At 42.1% G+C, this 21,748-nt stretch overlaps 1 protein-coding gene across 1 annotated transcript in view; it reads right to left on the minus strand.

Annotated features, from left to right (window-relative positions):
- Window positions 1-21,748, minus strand: part of MYO1D (myosin ID) — a 382,292-nt gene that overhangs the window by 137,052 nt on the left and 223,492 nt on the right. Inside the window, exons 17-19 of the mRNA XM_006832312.1 lie at window positions 14,476-14,699; window positions 7,668-7,812; window positions 6,886-6,990 (exon numbers count right to left, since the gene is read on the minus strand). Coding sequence (XP_006832375.1) covers window positions 6,886-6,990; window positions 7,668-7,812; window positions 14,476-14,699 — 474 coding nt within the window. The remainder of the gene's footprint in view (window positions 1-6,885; window positions 6,991-7,667; window positions 7,813-14,475; window positions 14,700-21,748) is intronic.

Here is a 21,748-nt window from a genome sequence, read left to right on the forward strand (position 1 = left end):
ACAGAATTAAGTATTTAATTTAAATTAAAAACAATTCATTGCTAACTTCTTGCTAATTATGTTTCAGTCTTCGATTTGAGTAATAGTCAAGGAACCACTGTGATACCATATTTCTGAGGACTAGAAGGAAAAAGAAGGCAACAGACATGAATGAATGAATGAATGATCCTCTTCCCTCAATTAGAAGAGAAGACACAATTGGGCTATGTTGTTGTTGTTAAGTGCCTTCGAGTCGGTTCCGACCCATAGCGACCCTGTACAGGGTTTCCGAGGCTGTAAATCTTTACGGGAGCAGAAAGCCTCATCTTTCTCCCGTGGAATGGCTGGTAGTTTCGAACTGCTGGCCTTAAGGTTCGCAGCCCGATTCGTAACCACTACGCTACCAGAGCTATAGAGATTATAAATATTATACAAGGTGGCTTCAAAAAGTTTGTGGAAAAAGTCCATTATCTTCTAATTCCACTTTTGCATGAACTTTTTTGAAGCCCCCTTGTATACTGCCAATGAAAACTCTATGGATCACAACAGAGTACTTAATAGGACTAGAAAGGAGGCCCTGGTAGCAAGAACAGTTATGCACTCAGCTAACAGCCGAAAGGAGTCCTGGCGTGGCACTGTAGGATTAGCACTGGATTGCTAACCAGGAGGTTAATGACTCTTCCGCTAATCATTATTCTGTGTTCTTTATATAGAGCAGCTTCTCAGAGTGTCATACAGATTGAATAAGTATGATAAAAGGATACAACTCTGACACACACTTTTCCTGAATTTAGACCATACAGCATCTTCTCGTTCTCTCTGAAAGACTACTTCTACGTCTAGGTACAGGTTCCTCATGAGCACAATTAAATGTTCTCAAATTCCCATTCTTTCCAATGTTCTTTATGATCTACACAGTCGAATGCCTTTGTATAGTGAATAAAACACAAGTAAACATCTTTCTGGTATTCTGTTTTCAGCCGAGATTCATCTGACATCAGCAATGAAATCCCTTGTTCCAAGTCTTCTTCTGAATCTGGCTTGAAATTTCTGGCAGCTCCCCGTTGATGCATTGCTGTAATAATTTTTAAAGTATCTTCAGCAAAATTTTACTTACACGTGATATTGAAATTGTTCAATTAATTTCTATTGGCTCAACTTTCATCAGAATGGGCACAAATATGGATCCTTTTCAGTCCCTTGGCCGGGCAGCTGTCTTCCTAATTTCTAGACAGAGACTGGTGAGTGCTACCACAGACAGCATCAGTTTGTTGAAGCATTTAATTTGGTGTTCTGCCAATTCTTGGTGGCTTGTTTTTCACTTATGCCTTCGGTGCAGCTTGGCCTCTTTCTCAGATACCATTGGTTCTTGATCATATGCTTCCTTCTTGAAATTGCTAAATATCAACCAATTCTTTTTGGCACAGTGATTCTGTGTATCCTTTCCATCTTTTTTTGGTTGTTGTCGCTTCCTTCATTGTTCAATATTTTGCTCATTTGTTGTTGTTAAGTGGCGTCGAGTTGATTCCGACCCATAGCGACCCTGTATAGGGTTTCCAAGGAGCGTCTGGTGAGCTTGAACCGCCAACCTTGCAATTCAAACAACTTTGCAGTCTGGTTCATTAACCCACAGTGCCACATCAGGACTCCCATTGGGTTTTTCCAGCTTGAGAAATACTCTGTGTGTGCTTCCATTTTGGTTTTTCTAACTCCAGGTCTTTATACATTCATTACAATATTTAACTTTGTCTTTTTAAGCTTTCTTTGAAATTTTCTGTTGACTTTTTATTTCATCATTCATTTTAGCTACTCTGTGTGTTCCAGAACAAGTTTCAGAGTTTCTTCAGATATCCACTTTGGTCTTTTCTTTCTTTCTTGGCTTTTTAATGCCCTTTTGCTTTCTTCATGTCTGATGTTATTGATGTCATCCTACAACTCCTCTCATCTTCAGTCATTATTATTCAAGGCGTTACATCTGTTCTTGAAGTGATCTCTAAATTCAGGTGGGATGGATTCAAGGGTGTATTGTGGCTTTTATGGACTTGATTGAATGTTTTCAACTTAACCTTATGAGCATTATGAGCAACTGATGGTCTGTTTCACAGTCACCCTGGCCTTGTTTTGGCTGAAGGTATGGAGTGCTGGGTCATCTCTTCGCACAGATGTAGTCAATTTGATTCCATCTGGTGAAGTCTACATGTAGAGGTACCTTTAAGTTGTTGACAAAGGTATTAGCAGTGAATAAGCAGTTGGTTTGCAAAATTCTGTCATGTGATCTCCAGCATCATTTCTATCACCAAGGCCACTCTGGTGTAGTGAATTATTTAATGTCTCTTCTAGCCATAGTCTGTGACTCCCATCAAACATTTTCCACTGCTGGGTCTGGGTAAGAGAGTGGGATGCTGATAGGATAATATGATTCAGTTGTGAGTGGTTAGCAGAGTCAATTGTGATTGTAAAACCTTCTAATTTAAATTTGAAATGAGGCAGCTCAGAAGCTCGAGGAGATGGTGAGGAAGCCTTCAGTAAGGAGCCAGCAGTGAACCTCCTTTCCACCCAGGTACAGAAAGCTGTGATATGGGAATGGGGGAGCAGCGACAACAGAACCAAAAGCCACAGCATGAGACAGAAGCGGCAGCCTTCTCAGCCCATGGAACAAGTAAAGCTGAGTGACTGAGCAGGCTTGCCTGCAGAGTGGGTGCCTCCAGGAGCTTAACTGGGGAGCCAGGTTTGCTATCCCATGGAGCTAAAGCCAAGTGCCTTTAGGCTGAGGCTTATGGTGGAGTAGTGTGTCCTATGGGCATTAATCAGCAGCCCTAAAAGAACTATGTAACGTCGCCCAAAGAAAGCCTGCCCATTGGCATGGATGAGGAGAAGGTGTCCTGACTGGAAAAAGTGCATCCTGAGCATTTTCTGATCCTGCGTCCGTCCGTCCGTTCGTTGTAACCTGTTAACTTCCAGAATGAACCCCCTAACTGTGAGTACGCTGTCGGAGCTTGGGTGGCCCCTGTATTATCAAATCCTGAGGAGAAGTGGCGAGTGCTGTGGATGGGATGGTTGGTGCCGTTTTTTCTAACTACCGAGCCTTCCTGTTTGTCTCCTAATTTTTGCATTCCAATCTCCAGTAATTATCACTGCATCTTGAGTGCATGTTTGATCAATCTCAGACTGAAGACGTTGGTACAATTCTTAAATTTCTTCCTCATTGGCTTTAGTGGTTGGTTTGTGAATTGAACAGTAGTTGTAATGACTGTCTCCCTTAGTGGTGTATGGATAGTACCCTATCACAGACAGGATTGTGCTGCAAAACAGGTCTTGAAATGGCCTTTTTGACTATGAATGTGATGCCATTACTCTTCAGTTTGTTATACCTGGCACAGTCACTATATGATTCTCTAATTCAAAATAGCTAATACTATTCCATTGCAATTCACGAATGCTAGGGTACCGATGCTTATGCATTAATTTTCAACAACTTCTAATTTTCCTAGATGCATACCTCATACACTCCATGGTCTAATTATTAGTGTATGTTTTCAGCTGTTACTGCTCATTTTGAGTTGGGCCTCATCAGCAAATCAGAGACCTGAAAGCTTTGCTCCATTCAGTATCATTAAAATCAGCTCTTTGAGATGAGGAGGTAGCTCTTCCCCAGCTGTCTTTTGAGTGCCTCCCACGCTGAGTTCCTTCATCTTCCCGCACTGTATCTGACTACATTCCATGGCTATTCATAATGTTTTCTGCGGCTCACCATTGTTCAGAAGTGGCCCGCCTCCTCTTCTTTCTGGACTGTTAGTCTGGAGACTCTGCTGAGACAAGTCCACCATGGGTAGCCCTGCTGGTATTTGAAATACCGGAGGGAAGCTGGTAGCTTCTCAGCAACAGGCAAGCCACCAGAGTATGGCAGACTGACAGACTAGTCTAGTGGTGGCTGGCAGTATACAGAGCTTCCCAAAGTTTAGTTAGAATTTTATTTCGTCGTCTTCCTTTTCCCTCATCTTTCAAATAAATCGGTTAAATCCCTAAACATTTCTTTTGCAACAAAAAAAGTTTTATTTTTCAATCTCTGATTTGATAAAAATGGTGTCTGTAATTAAGAGTAAAATAGGATCTATATGGTAAAAATAATTACTTCTCTTGGTGGGTGACTTTATAAAACAACGTTTTGCCAGAAGAGTGGATAGGCACTTGTCGGAACACTTGAAATAAGGTGAATGTCGAACTTGTACAGCAGCACTGTCCTAGTTCTCCTGCACACCAGCCTTTTGTGATGCTCAGGCAAAGGCAGGGTTCTGTAGTCAAGTTGGTGTGAGAAATGCTACAAACCAGAGCCTCTATTCATAACCAAGGGTGTGGGAATCCTGCACTGAAGGAGAAGTTTAACTGCTTAAGGATCCCTGGTGGCACAGTGGGGTAAGTGTTAGGCCTCTAATCGAAAGGTCAACAGTTCAAACCCACCAGCTGCTCCTAGGAGAAAGAGGGAACAGTCGACTCCCACCAAACTTTGCGGCCTCAGAAACTGTGTAACAATTCTCCTGCCGTCTTTCTGTACGGTCACTATAAGTCAGAATTGGTCTGAGGGCAGTGGGTTTGCTTTTTGGGTTTTAACTCTTTAATACAGCATTTTCTTGATACATTTCATAATGTATTTTCCCAACAATCACCTACTAATACTCAACAGAACACTGGTTCTGTGAAGTCCGTGCTGGAAAACTGGAATTACATTTCTATTGATGTTAGAATAGAGAACATGTGAAACTGAACGTTCAATAAAAGTGGTGCTCCTCCTCTTCTGTGGAATTGTACTGAGACACGTATGAATGTGCTGCAAGAAAATATGACTACAAAACACACTGTTGCAAAATTTCACAAGGTCACTCCAGATCAAAACCAGCAGACCACAGTGGTTAAGGTAGACAGTATAGTTCTTTTTATAATACCCGTGAATAAATCTGGAAAACAAAAAAAACCCTCCAAGTAGCAGTTTTATTGAAGTTGTGCTTAGAAACAGTACTTTCTTTTTGTCTTTTTTCTTTTTTTTTTTTAAATGCAACAATCTAATTTCTAAAGAGAATATATCAGAAATCTTTACCTTCTGTCTCAGCAACTTAAAATTATCCTTAAAACATGAATCAAGTGAGTGGGAAGGACATCATGTAATAAAGTAAAAGATTTAAGTTGCATAACTCAACTCAAAATGGCAAATAAAAATAATTCAACATGCATATGTAAATGCCTGAATTCTAGTTAATTAAAATAACCATAGCACAGGAAGAGACATCTTTTTTCCATGTGAATTCATAAAGTAATAGAAACATGGAATCATAGACTCAGTACTGGAAAATAGCTCATGTTGTCTCTTCTATTAGCCAATGCTAAAAGTCCTCAACCAAATAAAAAATGCCTATTTTGCTTTTGCCTGAATGGGTCTAGTGATTTTTTATTTTTATTTTTTCTAGTGATGTTTTTATGGTTCAGTTAGTACCACAGGGGACCAGAGATCAAGTTTCCCGAGAGAGGTAATCCAGGAAAGAAGACATAATGGTGAGAGTAGTTATTTGCAGAAGTTGGCCACCTTCAGGGACATTTTATAACTGGGGCTAATGGAAAGCGAAAGCTTCAGAAATCACTAGAGCAGCAGACCCAGTTTCCTTTAGTTTATCCATGGGATTCAAAGGTTTCTAAAGAAGACATTGTGAAGAAAAATGATTTTTCAGTAAACTTAGAAATACAGGCATATAAATAGGAATTTTTCTGTTTTTATCCAGCAGGATCCAGGGAGAAACATGTCAGATATAAAACTACCATTGTTGTTAAGTGCCGTTGAGTCGGTTCTGACCCATAGTGACCCTGTATAGGGTTTCCAAGGAGACGCTGGTGAGCTTGAACCGCCAACCTTGCAGTTCAAATGGCTTTGCAGTCTGGCGCATTAACCCACCCACACCAGGACTCCTTTTACTAGAAAGATACTCAGAGACGCCAGGCTTTGAGTCAGAAGTGACTTGATGGTACCTAGCAATACAACACACAGAAGAAATGTAACCTTACCTTTTTTCTATGATATTCAATTACTCTAGCTAAAGGTTTTCCAAAGAACCAACTTTTAGTTTCTTTGATTTTTCTCTGTTCTTTTTCATTAATTTCTGCTCCAATCTTAATTATTTGTATCAACATATTTGGTGTGGTGCTGTGGGTTAATGCGTCAGACTGCAAAGACGTTTGAACTGCAAGGTCAGTAGTTCAAGCTCACCAGCTGCTCCTTGGAAACCCTATACAGGGTGGCTATGGGTTGGAATCAACTTGATGGCACTTAAGAACAACATCTTCTATTTCATTACAATTTTAATATTTATTTGCATAATTTAAACAAAATGTTCTTGTATAATGACTTCAATTTCCTCTTTTTTCTAATTATGTGCATTAAGTCATTACTGTTTTGTTTGTTTTTTTTAAAGCAGACTATGTCTCCTCATCCATTTGCCCAACTGCTCCTATCTCCAGGTAAATCGGAATCCATATGTTCTGCTCAGACAAGCACATTGAGTCAGACTGCATAACTTTACTCTTACCTCAAATCTCAGTATGCCATTTTCCTCTTTTCCAAATTATGTACCTCCTTTTAAAAATAGTTACCAAAAATACTCACTTCCTTCAGGAGGACTATATAGTCTAATTGTAAATGTCCCTTTATTCATTCCAATTAGGTATCACAACAGACTGATGACAGAGAGAGTTAGTTACTTACGAGGGGACTTCACTGAGAGAATTCTATCATTCAATTCCATTTTTATACAAAAGTTGTAAAACCCCTTCATATTGTTATTGTTTCATTGCACGCATTCTTAAGTGAGTTTCATCTGAATACGTCTTTTCTTTCCAAGGCAGTCTGCCTCAAGCTTGTCCTACCTTACGAACATGACAGGAAAAGAGGATGTTCATGTATTTGTCCTTTCGTTTCAGTTCATTAGCAACAGGGACAAAAGTGCCTGAGGTTTGTGGTGTATCTGGCTTCTGGAAGAAAAAAAAGGAAATGTGATCAAATGAGTATGCCTAGCATTTGAGATGAAAAGGCAGTCTTTCAGTACACGGTTTTATAAGTACACGCATCTAGTCCAGCACATGTAGTTTACATCGCCCCAGCCCAGATGGCAAATGACTAATGGCTTGGTATAACACCACAGGGCTGCTCAAGTTTTTAAACTAGGAAATGGGGAAAAAGGATGAAACGTAACCTAGGAATTAATCAATATAAAAGTAGTTAATTAAAACAGTTGCTGAGTTATCCAAGGGAAGATTTAAGCAGAGTGTACCTAATAGAACACAGAGAATCCTTTCTTTTAAAGGTGGGGTATGAGTGATGGGAAAACATCCAATAACGTACACTTGGTTGTTAAGTGCAGTCTAGTCAATTCCAATCCAGAGCGATGCTGTATTAGGGTTTCAGAGGAGCGGTTGGTGAGCCTGAACCACAGACCTTGCAGTTCTTACTGACTTTTCAGTCCAGCGCATTAACCCACAGTGCCACACCAGGACTCTTAGATGCAATAAAACCTTTAATTTAAAATCTCTCACAGAAATTCTTCAGTTCCTGAAGCTGTTTTATTCTTTCTACCAACTCTGCAAGAAAAGTTTGTTCTTCCTTTGTAAATGAAGAAGGGCTAGATCCCATGCTATTTCCTTGGACTTACCGAAGCAAGATAGTTGCCCTCCCAGGCTCTCTGGAGCCCAAGATCAGCCCTCTGTCCCTTCAGCATTTCCATGGCTGCGACCTTTGCCCTGACCTGGGGCAGGTCTGTAGCAGGGATACTCTTGATGAGCAGAGATGCCCTCCATCTACAAGTCAATAAACAGCATGTATCAGACTTTTGAAACACAATCCTAGTCATTCTTGAAAATAACTAAAGCTGCTAGTAAGTAAAATGAAACCAAAGCACTTCCATGCCTATCCTATAAAATGTAAATGGATTCCAAAATATATACAGAACGTGTTAAGACAAACATACTTTTTATGGACAGATATCTTTGTAAAACTTGTTTTTGATTGCTTGTGTGTTTTGAAAAGAGTTTGAACAGAATGATCCATGAGCTCTGAGAACAGTTATATTTAGGGCACAGGAACTTTGGATTCATCCATTCAACAAGTGTGTTCTGAGTACCTACTCCACTCTGGGCACTGATCTAGGCAGTGGAGTTACAGACGTGAAGGTACCTGACAATGGCACTATCTGCTTGGTACTTGTATTCTAGAAAGGGGAGGCAGATCACAGACAAACTCAGGAGTAAATACACAGTGCAAATGATGGTGCTAAGTGCCATGGAGGAAAACAAGGTCAGGACAGGGAGACAGGCAGTGCAGCAGAGGGGTGGAATGGAGAGTAGGAGTTACTGAGACAATGTGGTCTGAACAGAGACCTAGCGGAAAGGAGGGAGCCCGTTACACAGATATCAAGGTACGAGTATTCCAGGAAGAGAACAGGCAAGCACAGAAGCCTACGGACATAAAAGTGTGAGCGTGTTAGGTGAGTTAGGATCAGCAAGGAGTCTTGTGAAGCTGGAGTGAGATGAGCAAGGGGGAGAGAGACTGGAGGAGATGCCGGAATCCATAGAACATGGAGGCCATGATTACTACTCTGAGTGAGAAAGAAAGCCACTGGAAGGTCCTGAACAAAGGCAAGGCATGACGTGACTTGTGCTTGAAAAGGATCACTCACTGTGTTTGCTGTATGAGGAACACACTGAAAGAGAGAGGCTAGGATGGGAATAGAGAGATGGGCAAGAAGCACTTTCCACAATGTACATGGAGGAAGATGGTAGCTTGGAATAGGGAGGTAGCTGCAGAGATCAGTCCTAGTTCTGGATATATTTTGAAGAAAGAGCCAATAGGGCTTGCTGAAGAATTAGATGTGGGGCAAGAGAATCAGTGAGGACTTCAGGATGACTCCAAGGTTTCATGACCTAGGCAACTGGAGGTACAAAGAGAAAATAACCTGAGGGAGAAAAACAGGTGCAGGCATCCTAACTCAATGTGATAAGTGCAACATCTTTTCTGGCACAGGAGTATGAGCTGGGATGCCAGAAGCAAACAGAGAACTTCCTTATAATCAGATGGAATAATCCAGGCTAGTGGTTCTCAAACTATGCTCCCATGGAACTCTGGAAAGAGATTCAACTAACATCGAAAAGGGGTCATCTTTTCTTAATTCACATACACAAAAAGAGATCTTGTCATCTGAGGTATTCCTGAGATGCCTTCTTGTTTCAGATGGTGACTTGAGCCCAAATGTCTGCTTTTCTCTCTTCCAATAAATACAGAAATAGGGAAAACCCATAACAGCACAGGAAAAAAAAGGAAATTATACACTGTCAATACACTGGAAAGTGTGGAGACTTTCTGGAAGGCATGAAACCGATGGAATGTGCTGAGCGATTCACCTGGGTGAATGAGAGGAAGCGCTGCAGCTTATATGGTGTGATAGTTAAAGATTTTGTGTCAACCTGTCTGAGGTCAGGGTTCTCAGTGGTTTGGCAGCTGTGATGTAGCTATCCCTATAATGAGATGTAATACAATGCAATTAACTCTATGATGAAGTCTGCTATGAGCAGCCAATCAACTGAAAGGATGTGTTCATGGGGGTGTGCCCTGCTTCCAGTTTAGTAGACACTCAGGCAAAGTTTGTTTACTTTCTGCTGGGTCTGGATCTTGTATCTGGCTGGTCCTCTGACCTCTCGTTCTTTGGACTTAAGCCACTGGCTTTCTCTATTACTTGTTGATCCTGGGAGCCATTAGTAGCCTGCCTTCTTACCTGCTTGACCTGCCTCTTTCCTGCCTGCCTGCTGATCTTGGTTCATCTGACCCAGACTTGGGACTCTTCCTATTTCTACAATTGTGAGCCGTTTCCTTGATACAAACTTCTCTTTATAGATATACACATGTAAGTTTTACTTCTCTAGAGAATCCAGCCTAAGACAGATGGATTTTTCAACAAAGCCCAGAGGCTCCAGAAGCCTGAAAAAAATCAGGGATTGTTAGCAAGGGCAGGATGTGAAGGATTTCAGTGTGGGAGTTGTGCCAGGTCCTTGCACATGGAAGGTTAGCTGTGGTCTGCTCCATTCAGTGAGATGGGAACAGTCATTATCACAGATACGGTCAGAACTAGTGGGCTGCCAGAACTACAATCATGGGAAAATAAAGCTCAGCATAACAGTAAAATCCGCTTTTCTACTTTCTATGGGCAACCAACCAACACTTCATTGCATCACGCTGCCCTGAGATCATCCCAGGCGAGGCTGGGAAAGGACACTGGAGATAGTTAGGCTTTGCAACACTGTCACCATTTAACTCTTCAGCCCCCAATTTTATTCTTCTGTGGGGTTCCCTCCTCTGTCTGCTGGTCAGTCAGTTCCTGGACTATATGCTGGGTCATCAGTGGCTGAGGACAAGGTCCACCTCTGAGGTGGGCCAGGGAATTGGGACCTGACCTACACATGAGAGCCACACAGACGTCTCATATGAATCAAGCAAACTGCTGTCTATAAATACGTAGAGCAGACAACCACAGCTGCAGCCATAAACATCACCAACTACCATTCACCTGGAAAGGGGTACAAAACTGGGCATGAAGAAGGTTCCCAATGAAGAAGACTTATGGTGCGGAACAGGCTTTAACATGACTAGACATTAGACACATAAACATTCAAAACAAAAAGAAAACCCCTGTAGCCAGAATGGGATGCTTTAACACACCTCTCTCAGAATTCCTCAGATGGGGGGGAAAAAAAAAAAAAAAGAATACGATCGATTCTGTTAACGGTTGGTACGTGAAGGGGATTGCAACCAGATAATGAAGCAGAGTAAACGATTTGGTGAATATCAAACTGATGCTCTGCTCTGTAAACCTGCATTTAATTCAAAATAAAAAGTTTCCAAATCAATAAATAGGATATAGAAACTAGATCAGCATTTGATAACCACAGCTTGAACCCAATCTGGCCTGTGGCCTGTTTTTGTACTGCCTGTGAGCTAATCACGGTTTTTACATTTTTAAAGGGTTGTAAAAAAAAAACTCAAAACAAGAATTATGTGACTATATGTAGCTCATAAACCTAAAATACTCATTCTCTGGCCATTTGCAGGAAAGTGTGCCAACCCCTAGACTAGATGGTCACAGCTGGCAAGACTCATTGAGACAGAGAGAGAGAGAGAGAAACCGTATAAGTGTGAACGTGCGCGTTCAGTCAACAAAGAGCAGATGAACTGTTTTCAAATGCTCAGTGACTCCAAGTCCTGGGATGGATGGTGGGGACTGTCTTCTGCATGTGTTTTCGCCATTGTGTCTCTGGAAGGTGGTCAGAGCCCACAGCACAGCAGGCGTTAAGTAAACACTTGATGAACAAGTAGAATGCTACAAAAATTCATCAAGTCTAGGCCAAGAAAACCTCAAAATCTAAAAAAAAAAAGTGTACAGGCCACAGTACAACATAACTGAAATGAATAACAACTATTTGCAGCCATAAAACTATTAGGTAATTATTATTTATTGTCATGGATATGTCTCCAAGACATACTTTTAAGTAATATAACTATATAGGTAGTGCAATTTTGATTCTGTTAAAAAACAGGGGATAATGCCCAGATAATAGGTGTATGCATGTTACTCAAAATTATGAGCAAATATCTCTATTGTTGCTAAGTGTTGTCGAGTCAGTTACGACTCATAATGACCCTGTATAGAGCTTCCAAGGAGCGACTGGTGAGTTTGAACTGCCGACCTTGTGATTCAAACTGACCTTGCGGTCTAGTGCTTTATCCAACAGCGCCACACCAGGACTCGAACATCTCCATAATGCTTACTACTATATGTCAGGCATGATGCTACTGTTAAAGTGTCATGGAGTCGATTCCAACTCTTAGTGACCCTGTATAGGGTTTCAGAGGTTGTACATCTTTGCAGTACAGAAAGTATCATTTTTTTCCTGCGGAGTGGTGGTGGGCTCAAACCACTGACTTTGTGGTTCACAGTCCAGTGCTGATTCTACAGAGATGCTTTATGTATATTCACTCAAAATGTTTTCAACAACCCTATGATTGTTAAGGTTCTTTTACAGATGAGAAAACTGAGGCACCGAGAGACTAAATTTGCTCAGGTTTACAGACTATGAACCACAAGGTCAGCAACTCAAACCCACCAGCTGCTCCGTGGGAGAAACATGGGGCTTTCTGCTCCCACAAAGATTTATAGGCTCAGAAACCCTATAGAGGGTTGATATGAGTCGGAACTGACTCCACAGCACATAACAACACAGCTAGTTGGTGACAGAGCTGGAGGATGAAACCAGGGTTTAAGTTCTTAGACCCTATACCATGCTGTCTCTTATTGTATGCACGTGTTTGTAAAGGCACAGAAAATAATTATTAGTGAGTGGTTCTCTCAAGGGAAAAACATAACATGGGGGAGAACCAAGAAGATGTGTGAAGGATTTCAGCTTTGTTTAAGTGCTGTTGAGTTGGTTCCGATTCATAGTGACCCTGTATAGGGTCTCTGAGGATCTGAGGAGCGTCTGGTGAGTCTGAACTGCTGGCCTTGCAGTTCAAACCGAACTTTTGGTCCAGTGCTTATCCTACAGTCGCCACAACATGTTTTCACATTATTTTACTTAAAAAAAAAAAAGCACATATTCATATAAAGAACTATTTTGAAATTATGACCCAAAGTGTATGTAAATATGATGTTAAGTGCTGTTGAGTCAGTTCCTACCCATAATGAACCCTGAACAGGGTTTCCAAGGCTGTAAATCTTTACGGGAGCAGAACGCCTCTGCGGAGCAGCTGGTAGTTTCAAACTGATGACCTTGTAGTTCACAGCCTGATTTGTAACCACTATGCTACCACAGCTCCTTGTAAATATGATAGCATGCATGAAAATAATTGATACCTGCATTAACAAGGCTGGCCATGATTTACAACTAAGAGACAACTAACGTGTGAGACAACTGAGGTACTTTTGCTTTCAAAAATTCTGTATTATTTGATTTCCTCTTTTTTCTTTTCTTTTTTCACAATCACTTTAAAAAAAAAAAAATCAAATGATATACAAATTTAAAGAGTTTTCCTCTCAAGTATTGTGCTTAATTCTTTGATTACAAAAAGTAAAATCTAATAGAAGTAAAAATCTGGTTTAGCACAGAATTACTAATCAATTATTTTACACTCAGTATCTCAGCTACTTCATGGTGTGCTTTGTAGAAGATCATGACACCAAATGGCCACATCTGAAAACCACTAACTCACTTCAGGTGACTAGTGAGTTTCTAAGATGGTGCCAAAGCCATCTGGTGTATACCCCATAGCTCACTGCCGTTGAGATGATTCCAGTTCATAGTGGCCTTCTAGGACCGTGCAACACTGCTCCACTGGGTGTCCATGGCTGTGAATCTTTACAGAAGTAGGCTGCCTCACCTTTCTTCCTAAGAATGGCTGGTGAGTTTGAAAAGCTGACCTTTTGGTTAGTAGCCAAGTGCTTAACAGCTGCACCACCAGGGTTCCTTTATTAGGTGCATATTGGACACAAGTAAGCACAAAAAATCAGTGGAAAAGTCATCAGAATAACCACAAACTCATATTCAGGGTTGTTGTTGTTAAGTGCCATTGAGTCGGTTCTGACCCATAGTCACCCTGTATAGGAGCAACTGGTGAGCTTGAACCACCGACCTCATGGCTCAAACGACTTTGCAGTCCAGTGCATTAAACTACAGCGCCACACCAGGGCTCCCCCAGGTGGGTTATTAAAAAATGAAGATCAGTTGGAAAGGTACCACCACATTTTTATGGGCATTATTTATTTTAAAAATAGCTTGCTTACAATTTTTTTTTAAACTTGCCCTTAAACAGTTGTTTTCACTCTAGGCTGCAATTTACAATCACTCATCTGGAAAACTTTAAAAAGCGCCTCAGCCTAGGCCTGAGCCCAGCTGAATTGAATAGGAATCTCTTGGAGGTAGAGTCTGGGCACCAGGCTGTTTTATATGCTCCTTCTGACGAATGGTATAGTCAGGATTGAGAGACACTGCCCTAAATACGTCAGCTGATTTTCTAGTTTAAGTGTGGCAATTTAAATAAACAATATATCTTTTTGTTAATAAAATAAGCAGAGAAAGCAAGCTAGTAGCTTATCTTAAATACAGCTTGAATTCAGGGGTTGTGAAACCTGCTGTCAACTGCTACAGGGAAAACAAACCGACAGTTCCATTATTTTGGAAAGCAAACAGATGCCCTTTGAAAGCAAAAATCTATAAAACTGGAGGTGTAAGGTGAAAGTAAATGTCACAACAGCAAAGAGTTGAGACAATATTGTGGTTTCAGACTTGTGACTTTCAAAAAGTTCACAGACAAATGGAATGGAAAAGATAATGGAATTTTTCCATGAATTTTTTGAAGCCCCCTTGTAAATTCAGTGTGCTGCCAGACATGGATGCAACACATACTAACATATTTCTTACCTATTGAAAATCGCTTGCAGGGCCTCCTCAAAACGGCTAAGAACTTTAGGAGGGGTGGGCCATTTCACGTGCTTCCCGTAGTCTTTCATGGTCTTGACACCGTGAAAGCGCTTGGCCACCTCACGGATGTATGACTTGACTTTGTAGCGCCGATAGTACTTGATTATAGTCAGCGCTGCCTTGGTCCTCTTGTACCGCATGCGGGCCAGGGTGCCCCGCCACACCTTCACAATTGAGAAAGAAAAAGAAAAATGTTACTAATTGGCCAAGAGGTAGATGATTTTGTCCTCAACTTAAAAACTTAACTGGGGAATCTGTCATGTGTCAAAATTAGCCAGAGCCAAAGCATGCTAATTCTGCCTGCTACCAACAGATGGTGCTCAGAGCCAATGGCGGTTGTGGTGTAGTGAATTATTAAATCTGTTCTTTGAAACTCTCACCAAATGACTCTTTCCTTGATGGGTCTGGAAAGGTGGGAGAAGATAACTGACAGCTGTGGACATTAACAGAGTTCATCGTCATTGTAAAAACTGGGCACTCTATCACGGGTATAACATGAGCCATCTCAGAAGTGGGCAGGAGAATCTCACTATCATCAGAGAAGAAAAGCCAGGCGTGAAGCTTGTCCCTGGGACCCTGAGATTTTTTTGCATTGAACCTCCTTGACCCAGGGACAGAGAGCTATGACATTAGAGAGGCAGAGGAGCAGCAGAAGAAACAAGTGCCAGAGCACAAGATATAGTGCTGGGCTTGTTGGCACATGGAGCAGGTAAAGCCTAGTGCCTTGGGCAGGAGGCTCATTTGTAGAGTGGGGTGCCTGCCTCCAGGCACTTAATTGGGGAGCTAGGTTTGCTGACGCAGGCAGCCAGAGCTGAGTGCTTTCGGGCTGAGGCTTATGGTGGAATGGTATGTTCCATGAGCGTAGAAATCTCCCCGGGGAAAGAGAGAGGCCTGATGGTGAGAACCGCTGAGGAAAGACTGCTCAGATGGAAGAAACTGTGCCGTGAGCATTTCCCACCCAGACTTGTAACCCTAATAAAGCTCCTAAGTTTGAGTATGGTGTCTGAGTTCTGTGTGGACACTGTGATGAACCCAGTGGAGAAGCAAGTGCTGTGGAAGGAAGGGCTGCTGCCACCATTTTTGCCTTAGTTTTGTGCAGTTGTCGGGCTGTTATTCTGCACTGGCATGTATGCTGAGTTTGAAGCAGAGTCCTACTTTAACTTTTACTATGATGAAAAGAAGACTGTCAGAATGTAAATACCTTGAGTAAATATTTTCAGAGAGTTGAAAAGCAGCAGATGAGTTGGAACTAAATGCCCTCAACGTCTGTAGTTCTTCTGTGAAACCCAATTTTACATAGATCACACACTAACCCCTACTGTAATGTCACTTGGTTGTTCTTAAGTGCTGCTGAGACAGTTCTGACTCACAGCGACCCTATATATGGTTTCCAGCAGCTGGTGGATTTGAACCACCAACCTGCTGATCCTAGAGCGTCACACCAGGATTTCTAATGCCACTTTAGATCTACAAAATGATTGATACACAGCCTGTGTGTCTATCCACTTGCCCCAAGCACTATGTAAGCGTCTAAGAATTTAGATGTATAACTGGGGAAAGGATAACATATCATATGAACCTTTATTTAAAACAAAACAAAATGCTTTCATCACTTCAGTGCTCAGAAATCAGTCAGATAGAACAGAAATAACCTCAAAGTCAGCTTAATCTGGTGAGATCTGAGCGGTTTATGTCTTTTTCAGGCTCCTTTGTCTAGGTATGTGTCCGTTTCACAAGCAAAAACAATTTTAGCGTCATTTTCAGTTCATCACTGGTTTTCCTGGGTATACCTTCTCCACCACCAAATTCATTCATTCTTCCACAGATATTCCCAAGACAGAGCTTTCCTTTCTGCTAGCCCAGTCGTCAAGACACCCAACTATTCCGATTAAGGATTCCAATTGCCATGTGCACCCCTGCACCCCATATTCCAGCTGATATTTAAGGTTGCTACTTAAATAACCTTACTACTTCTTAGGCGGATTCTGTCACTTTCCCTCCTAGTCCCAGGTCTTTCAGCACCAGGATTTTCAACCTTTCGTTGGTTCAAAGTCCACAAGATGTACTCTCCCGACTCTCTCGGGGGGTTTCTTTGATTTCTTCTTAATTCGCTGACTGTGCCCACCAATCTCTCTCAGGAGAACCAGCGCAGTGACACCATGTATTCATTTCAGGTCAGTCTACATGCAGTCTCTGAAAATGGCAGTAAGCACAGGCCTTGTCTTCCTGTTCCAGCCTTCCGCACAGTAAAGAGAGTCTGTTTGCATACTACACATCAGGAGCTCATAAAAGGATTTCCAAAGAGGAAACTCTCCACCGTATAAAACGCAAATGTGTCATCAAAGTGAAATGGGAAATCTAGAATTTGTATGTAAACAAAATATATAGAGACAACAAGGCAATGAGCACTAACTCGCTATTTCCTGTGATATCAGTACAGCAACCCTTTTAGTCAAAATGGCTTTCATCCGTGTACAGATGGCTTTGTAACGCCTCCACCCAAATGCTAAAATAAAGGCCTCGCTTTCAGTGTCTCGGAAAACCCACAGGAGACAATTATAGGGTGGAGGTATGTGATTCCATTTCTTAAACAAAATGCATTTTTAAAGTTTCATCTTGTTGCCTTTTTTTTTTTTTTTCAAAAGAAGAAGGAAATTAAGACTCCCTACAGCCACATTCATATAGATACTCAATCTTCAATTTTCAAAAAGGGTTTTATAGAGCTTTTTATTAAAATGTTTTTAGTTAGAGCCTTAGTAATTTGAAAAACACATTTTATAAGCTTTATAAGTGCTTTTTGAGGAATATTTCTTTGACAGCCTTTACAATTCCATCTGTGGTGTTGTTTTATTTAGTTGAAAAATCAAGTAGTACCAAAAGGCTCCCAATCAATCAATACCAGCCATCCTTCCCCGACACACCATCATCACCCACCTCCCCATCTGAGTCTCCTTCCACAAGCACTGTTTTAGCTGCTGCTACTGGTGCCTGGAGCAGAGTCCTGGTGTGGCGCTGTGGGTTAATGTGCCAGACTGCAAAGCAGTTTGAATTGCAAGGTCAGTGGTTCAAGCCCACCAGCTGTTCCTTGGAAACCCTGTACAGGGTCGTTATGGGTTGGAATCGACTCGATGGCACTCAACAACTGGTGCCTGGGGTGGCACTATGGGTCAATGTGCTGGACTGCAAGGTCGGTTTGAACCGCAAGGTCGGCAGTTCTAGCTCACTCCTCAGAAACCCAATACAGGGTTGCGATGAGTCAGGACCAAGTTGACAGCCCTTAACAACAACAACTGGTGGCACACTTATCAGAAATACACTCTACAGGTGTACCTCATTTATCGTGCTTGGCTTCGTGGAGCTTTGTAGCGCGTGTGTTTCTGCAAATGGGGGTGGGCTTGTGGTGGTCCTGCAGTTAGCATGTGCTAACTTTGTGTCTCTGGGACACAGTTGGGTGATTCTCACCACATTTTAAACTTTTCCATGTTAAGTGCTGTTGAGTTGGTTCCACCTCACAGTGACCCTGTATAGGATTTCTGAGGAGTAGCTAGTGGGTTTGAACTTGCAGTTCAAACTTAGTTTTTGGTCCAGTGCATTATCCTGCAAGCACCACACCAAGACTCCCAGTAAGTTGTTATGAATAATGAAATGATCGATTTTAGCTGGTAGCGCAGTGATTAAGTGTCTGGCTGCTAACCAAACGAATCAGTGATTTAGACCCACTAGCCGCTTTCCAGGAGAAAGATGCGGCAATCTGCTTCTATAAAGATTTACAGCCTCGGAAACCCTATGCAGCAGTTTTACTTGGTCCTATAGAGTTGCTCTGGTAGCACAGTGGTTACGAACTGGGTTGCGAACCACAAGGTCAGCAGTTCGAAACTACCAACTGCTACGTGGGAGAAAGCTAAGGCATTCTGCTCCTGTAAAGATTTACAGCCTTGGAAACCCTGTACAGGGTCATTATGAGTCGGAACCGACTCCACGGCACATAACAACAACAACAAAGAGTTGCTGGTATGGAGCTGTAGAATAAACACTGGATTGCTGACTGCAAGGTCTACAGTTCAAAGGTCACTAGAATTGAAACTGACTCAACATTTAAAACAACAATAGGGTTGTTAGGAATCAGATTAGATTCTACAACAAAAGGGTTTGGTTTCCGTGTAGGCTGTCTTTCTTTCTTGCTCTTGGATTTAGTGCTATTTCATTGTAACTCCTATTTGCTCTGAATCATTGTAACTGGGTCATATTTTATCCTTTTACCTACTCTATGATTTATAAATCTTATCCAGTCTTTCATCTAAGAGGAGTGGTGGGAGAGCTGGGACTGTGGGCAGCTGTGGCTGAGTTCTTTCTCTAATTTTTATAAAGGCACCAGAGGTTTGCTTCACAGTACCTAGGGTACGCTGTGGGCTGAGCTGTTGTTTCCTGTCGTATGAGCCTTTTCTTGGCTTGGATGAAAAGCAGATGCCTCCCCCAAGCCGTGCCCACTTACTGATACGTCAGAGGCAGGAATGGGCTACTCTTGCCTGGGGGGAAGAAAGCTTCTTGAGGGAAGAAAGGATCCCCAAAGGATGTGTGAGGTATTCCAGTCTTCTGCCTGGTACCCCTTTTTACAGAACACTCTATGCCCTCTTTGCCCTTATCCAGGTTCTAGGCTTCCTTTTGAAGGGGTAGGAGAACATTGTGTTTCGAGTACCATCTTTCTATTTAATCTGGTTTTTCTTCTTCTGGATGACATCTTTGAAAGTTGAGGGTACAACTTTCAGGGTTGATAGTGTGTTGTCATTTTTACATGTTTGTGAATTTCAGACAAGTTTGAAGACATTTTGTGAGCCTGCAGTTAGACACCAACTTTACCGGAAGTCCTCTAGGCTCCGCTTCCTCCACCCCAGCTTCAGAGACACAAGTAGCACTGAAGAAGCATCAGAATGAGTCGATGGGAAAATGACTCATGTATTTTTCCTTGAAATCTTGTATTTGATTGAAGCATCTATGTTTTCATAAAAGTTGGTGTGCCTGGCAGGAAGAGGGCTGTTGCCAATATTCCCACCAAAGGTCAAGGTCTGCAGGATTGAAGATGTTTCCATTTTTCTCACTTCGTTTAAATCAGCTTAAACTGCTGGGTTTTTCAAGAGTCATTCAAAGTTTATCTCTGTAGAGGACTGTGCCTGATGACAGAGTTTCAGAAAGCAGAAAATTCAATGTTATATTCCATAAACAGATGCTTAATAATATTTATCTGCATATGCCTAGAGAGGTTCAGCAAACAACAAGGGAGAGACAATGGACCACCATTAAAACCATGGTTGTGGTTATGTGCCGTGGAGTTGGTTCCGACTCATAGCGAGTCTGTACAGAGTTTCCGAGGCTGTAAATCTTTATGGGAGAAGAAAGCCTCATATTTCTCCCATGGAACGGCTGGTAGTTTCGAACTGCTGACCTTGGTGCTTCGCAGCCCGATTCGTAACCACTACGCTACCAGAGCTCCTTTACTGACAGTAAAATTGGAACCAAGCAGACATTATGTGCCTGAGGATATGACACAATAGGAGTAGGAACTGAAAACTGAAAGGAAGACATCCTGGGCCTGAAAGACAAAGCCCCACAGAGGCTAGAAGGCAGCGAGCAGACAGACTGATGGAAGGCTGAGGAAGCCATTTCTTAGCTAGGGCACAGACACAGGCAGACTCAGCAGGAACAGATAACAGTAACGTGGCACAGGCAGATCATGCCACATTTCTGCTCAAAACTGCAGTGGCTCCCATTTTCCACTGAGTGAAAGTCAGAAGTCTCCCATGGGCCTGCAGACCTACTCAATTATCACCCCAACTCCAGCCATACTGGCCTCCCTGTAGTAAGCCTCTTGTCTTGGGGGTAGTTATTTCCTCTGTTCATGGCTAATTTCCTGCCTCCTTATAATGCCTTTGCTCAGCTATCAGCCTCTCAATGAGATCAGTCTTCACCATCTGACTAAAAAATTCAACCCCGTTCCTGGTACTAGAACTCTCCCTTCCCTGTTTTATTTGATCTTTCCCCATCACCTCCCACCTTCCTTCCATATTTTTTAACATGGGTATTATGGACTGTTTATGCTCTCCTGCCACTATAATTTCAGCTCCACAAGCCAGAGATCAGGGGAGTCCCCAGGTGGTAGAAATAACTAAGTGCTCATCTACTAGCTGAATGGTTGGTGGTTCAAACCCACCCAGAGGTGTCTTGAAAGACAGGTCTGGCAATCTGTTTATGAAAGGTCAGGGCCTTGAAAATCCCCCAGGGCAGCTCTCTGCATCGATGGGGTTGTCATGAGTCTGAATCCACTTAACAGCAGCTAACAACAACAGGCCTGAGATCACTGTCTTTCTTGCTCACTGATAAACCACCACTGATTAGAACATTGCCAAGGACATAATTACTATGTTTGGCATCACTGAGTTGGTTCCAACTCATAGCGATCCTGTATAGGGTTGCCAAGGAGTGGCTGGTGGGTTTGAACTGCTGACTTTGTGGTTACCAGTCCTGTGCTTATCCTACAATGCCACACCAAGATCCCAAGGACACAGTGTTGTTAAGTGCTGTTGAGTTGGCTACAACTCATAGTGAGCGGCTGGTGCTTTTGAACTGCCAACTTCGTGGTTCAAACGGACCTTGCAGTCCAGTGCATTATCTCACAGAGCTATTAATAGCCGCTCAATAACATCCTCCAGACCTGATGTACAATCTTGCATTTCAGCTATCCTGTTTTTAGTTTTCAAGAGCTTGTCCTTGTTCACGGAATATTCCTTTTAAAATCATGTAGCTCTTGTTTTACAAAGGTAACACTTCATCCTTTCCCTCTGAGAATAGGAATTACGGTTTTATTTTTTAAATCACTTAGTGCACTGCAACTGTGACTTCTAAGATTCCCTCTTCCTTCATTTGTTTTGGTCTTGACATATCGTGCTAGAGACTTTCCTCAAATGTCTGGGGAACTGTTTGCAAATCTCTCTCCTTTAAAGTGAAAAGCCAATCAGAAAATTCTGTGCTTTATGGCAGATTTCACTGTAGGAAGATGAGGTGGGGAGCAGCAATTTGTAGGGGCTTTCAGATTATCAGTAGATATCCTAAACTGTTTTTTCTTTGCTGTCAGAATTCTTGGAATGAAGAGAAATGGGGGTGGGGTCTCTCTTGTCTCTGGTCTTCCAGTTAGTCTTGTTGGTTTCAGTATGGCCTTAGC

Source organism: Chrysochloris asiatica, unplaced genomic scaffold (assembly GCF_000296735.1).
Source record: "Chrysochloris asiatica unplaced genomic scaffold, ChrAsi1.0 scaffold00007, whole genome shotgun sequence".
NCBI lineage: Eukaryota > Metazoa > Chordata > Mammalia > Afrosoricida > Chrysochloridae > Chrysochloris > Chrysochloris asiatica.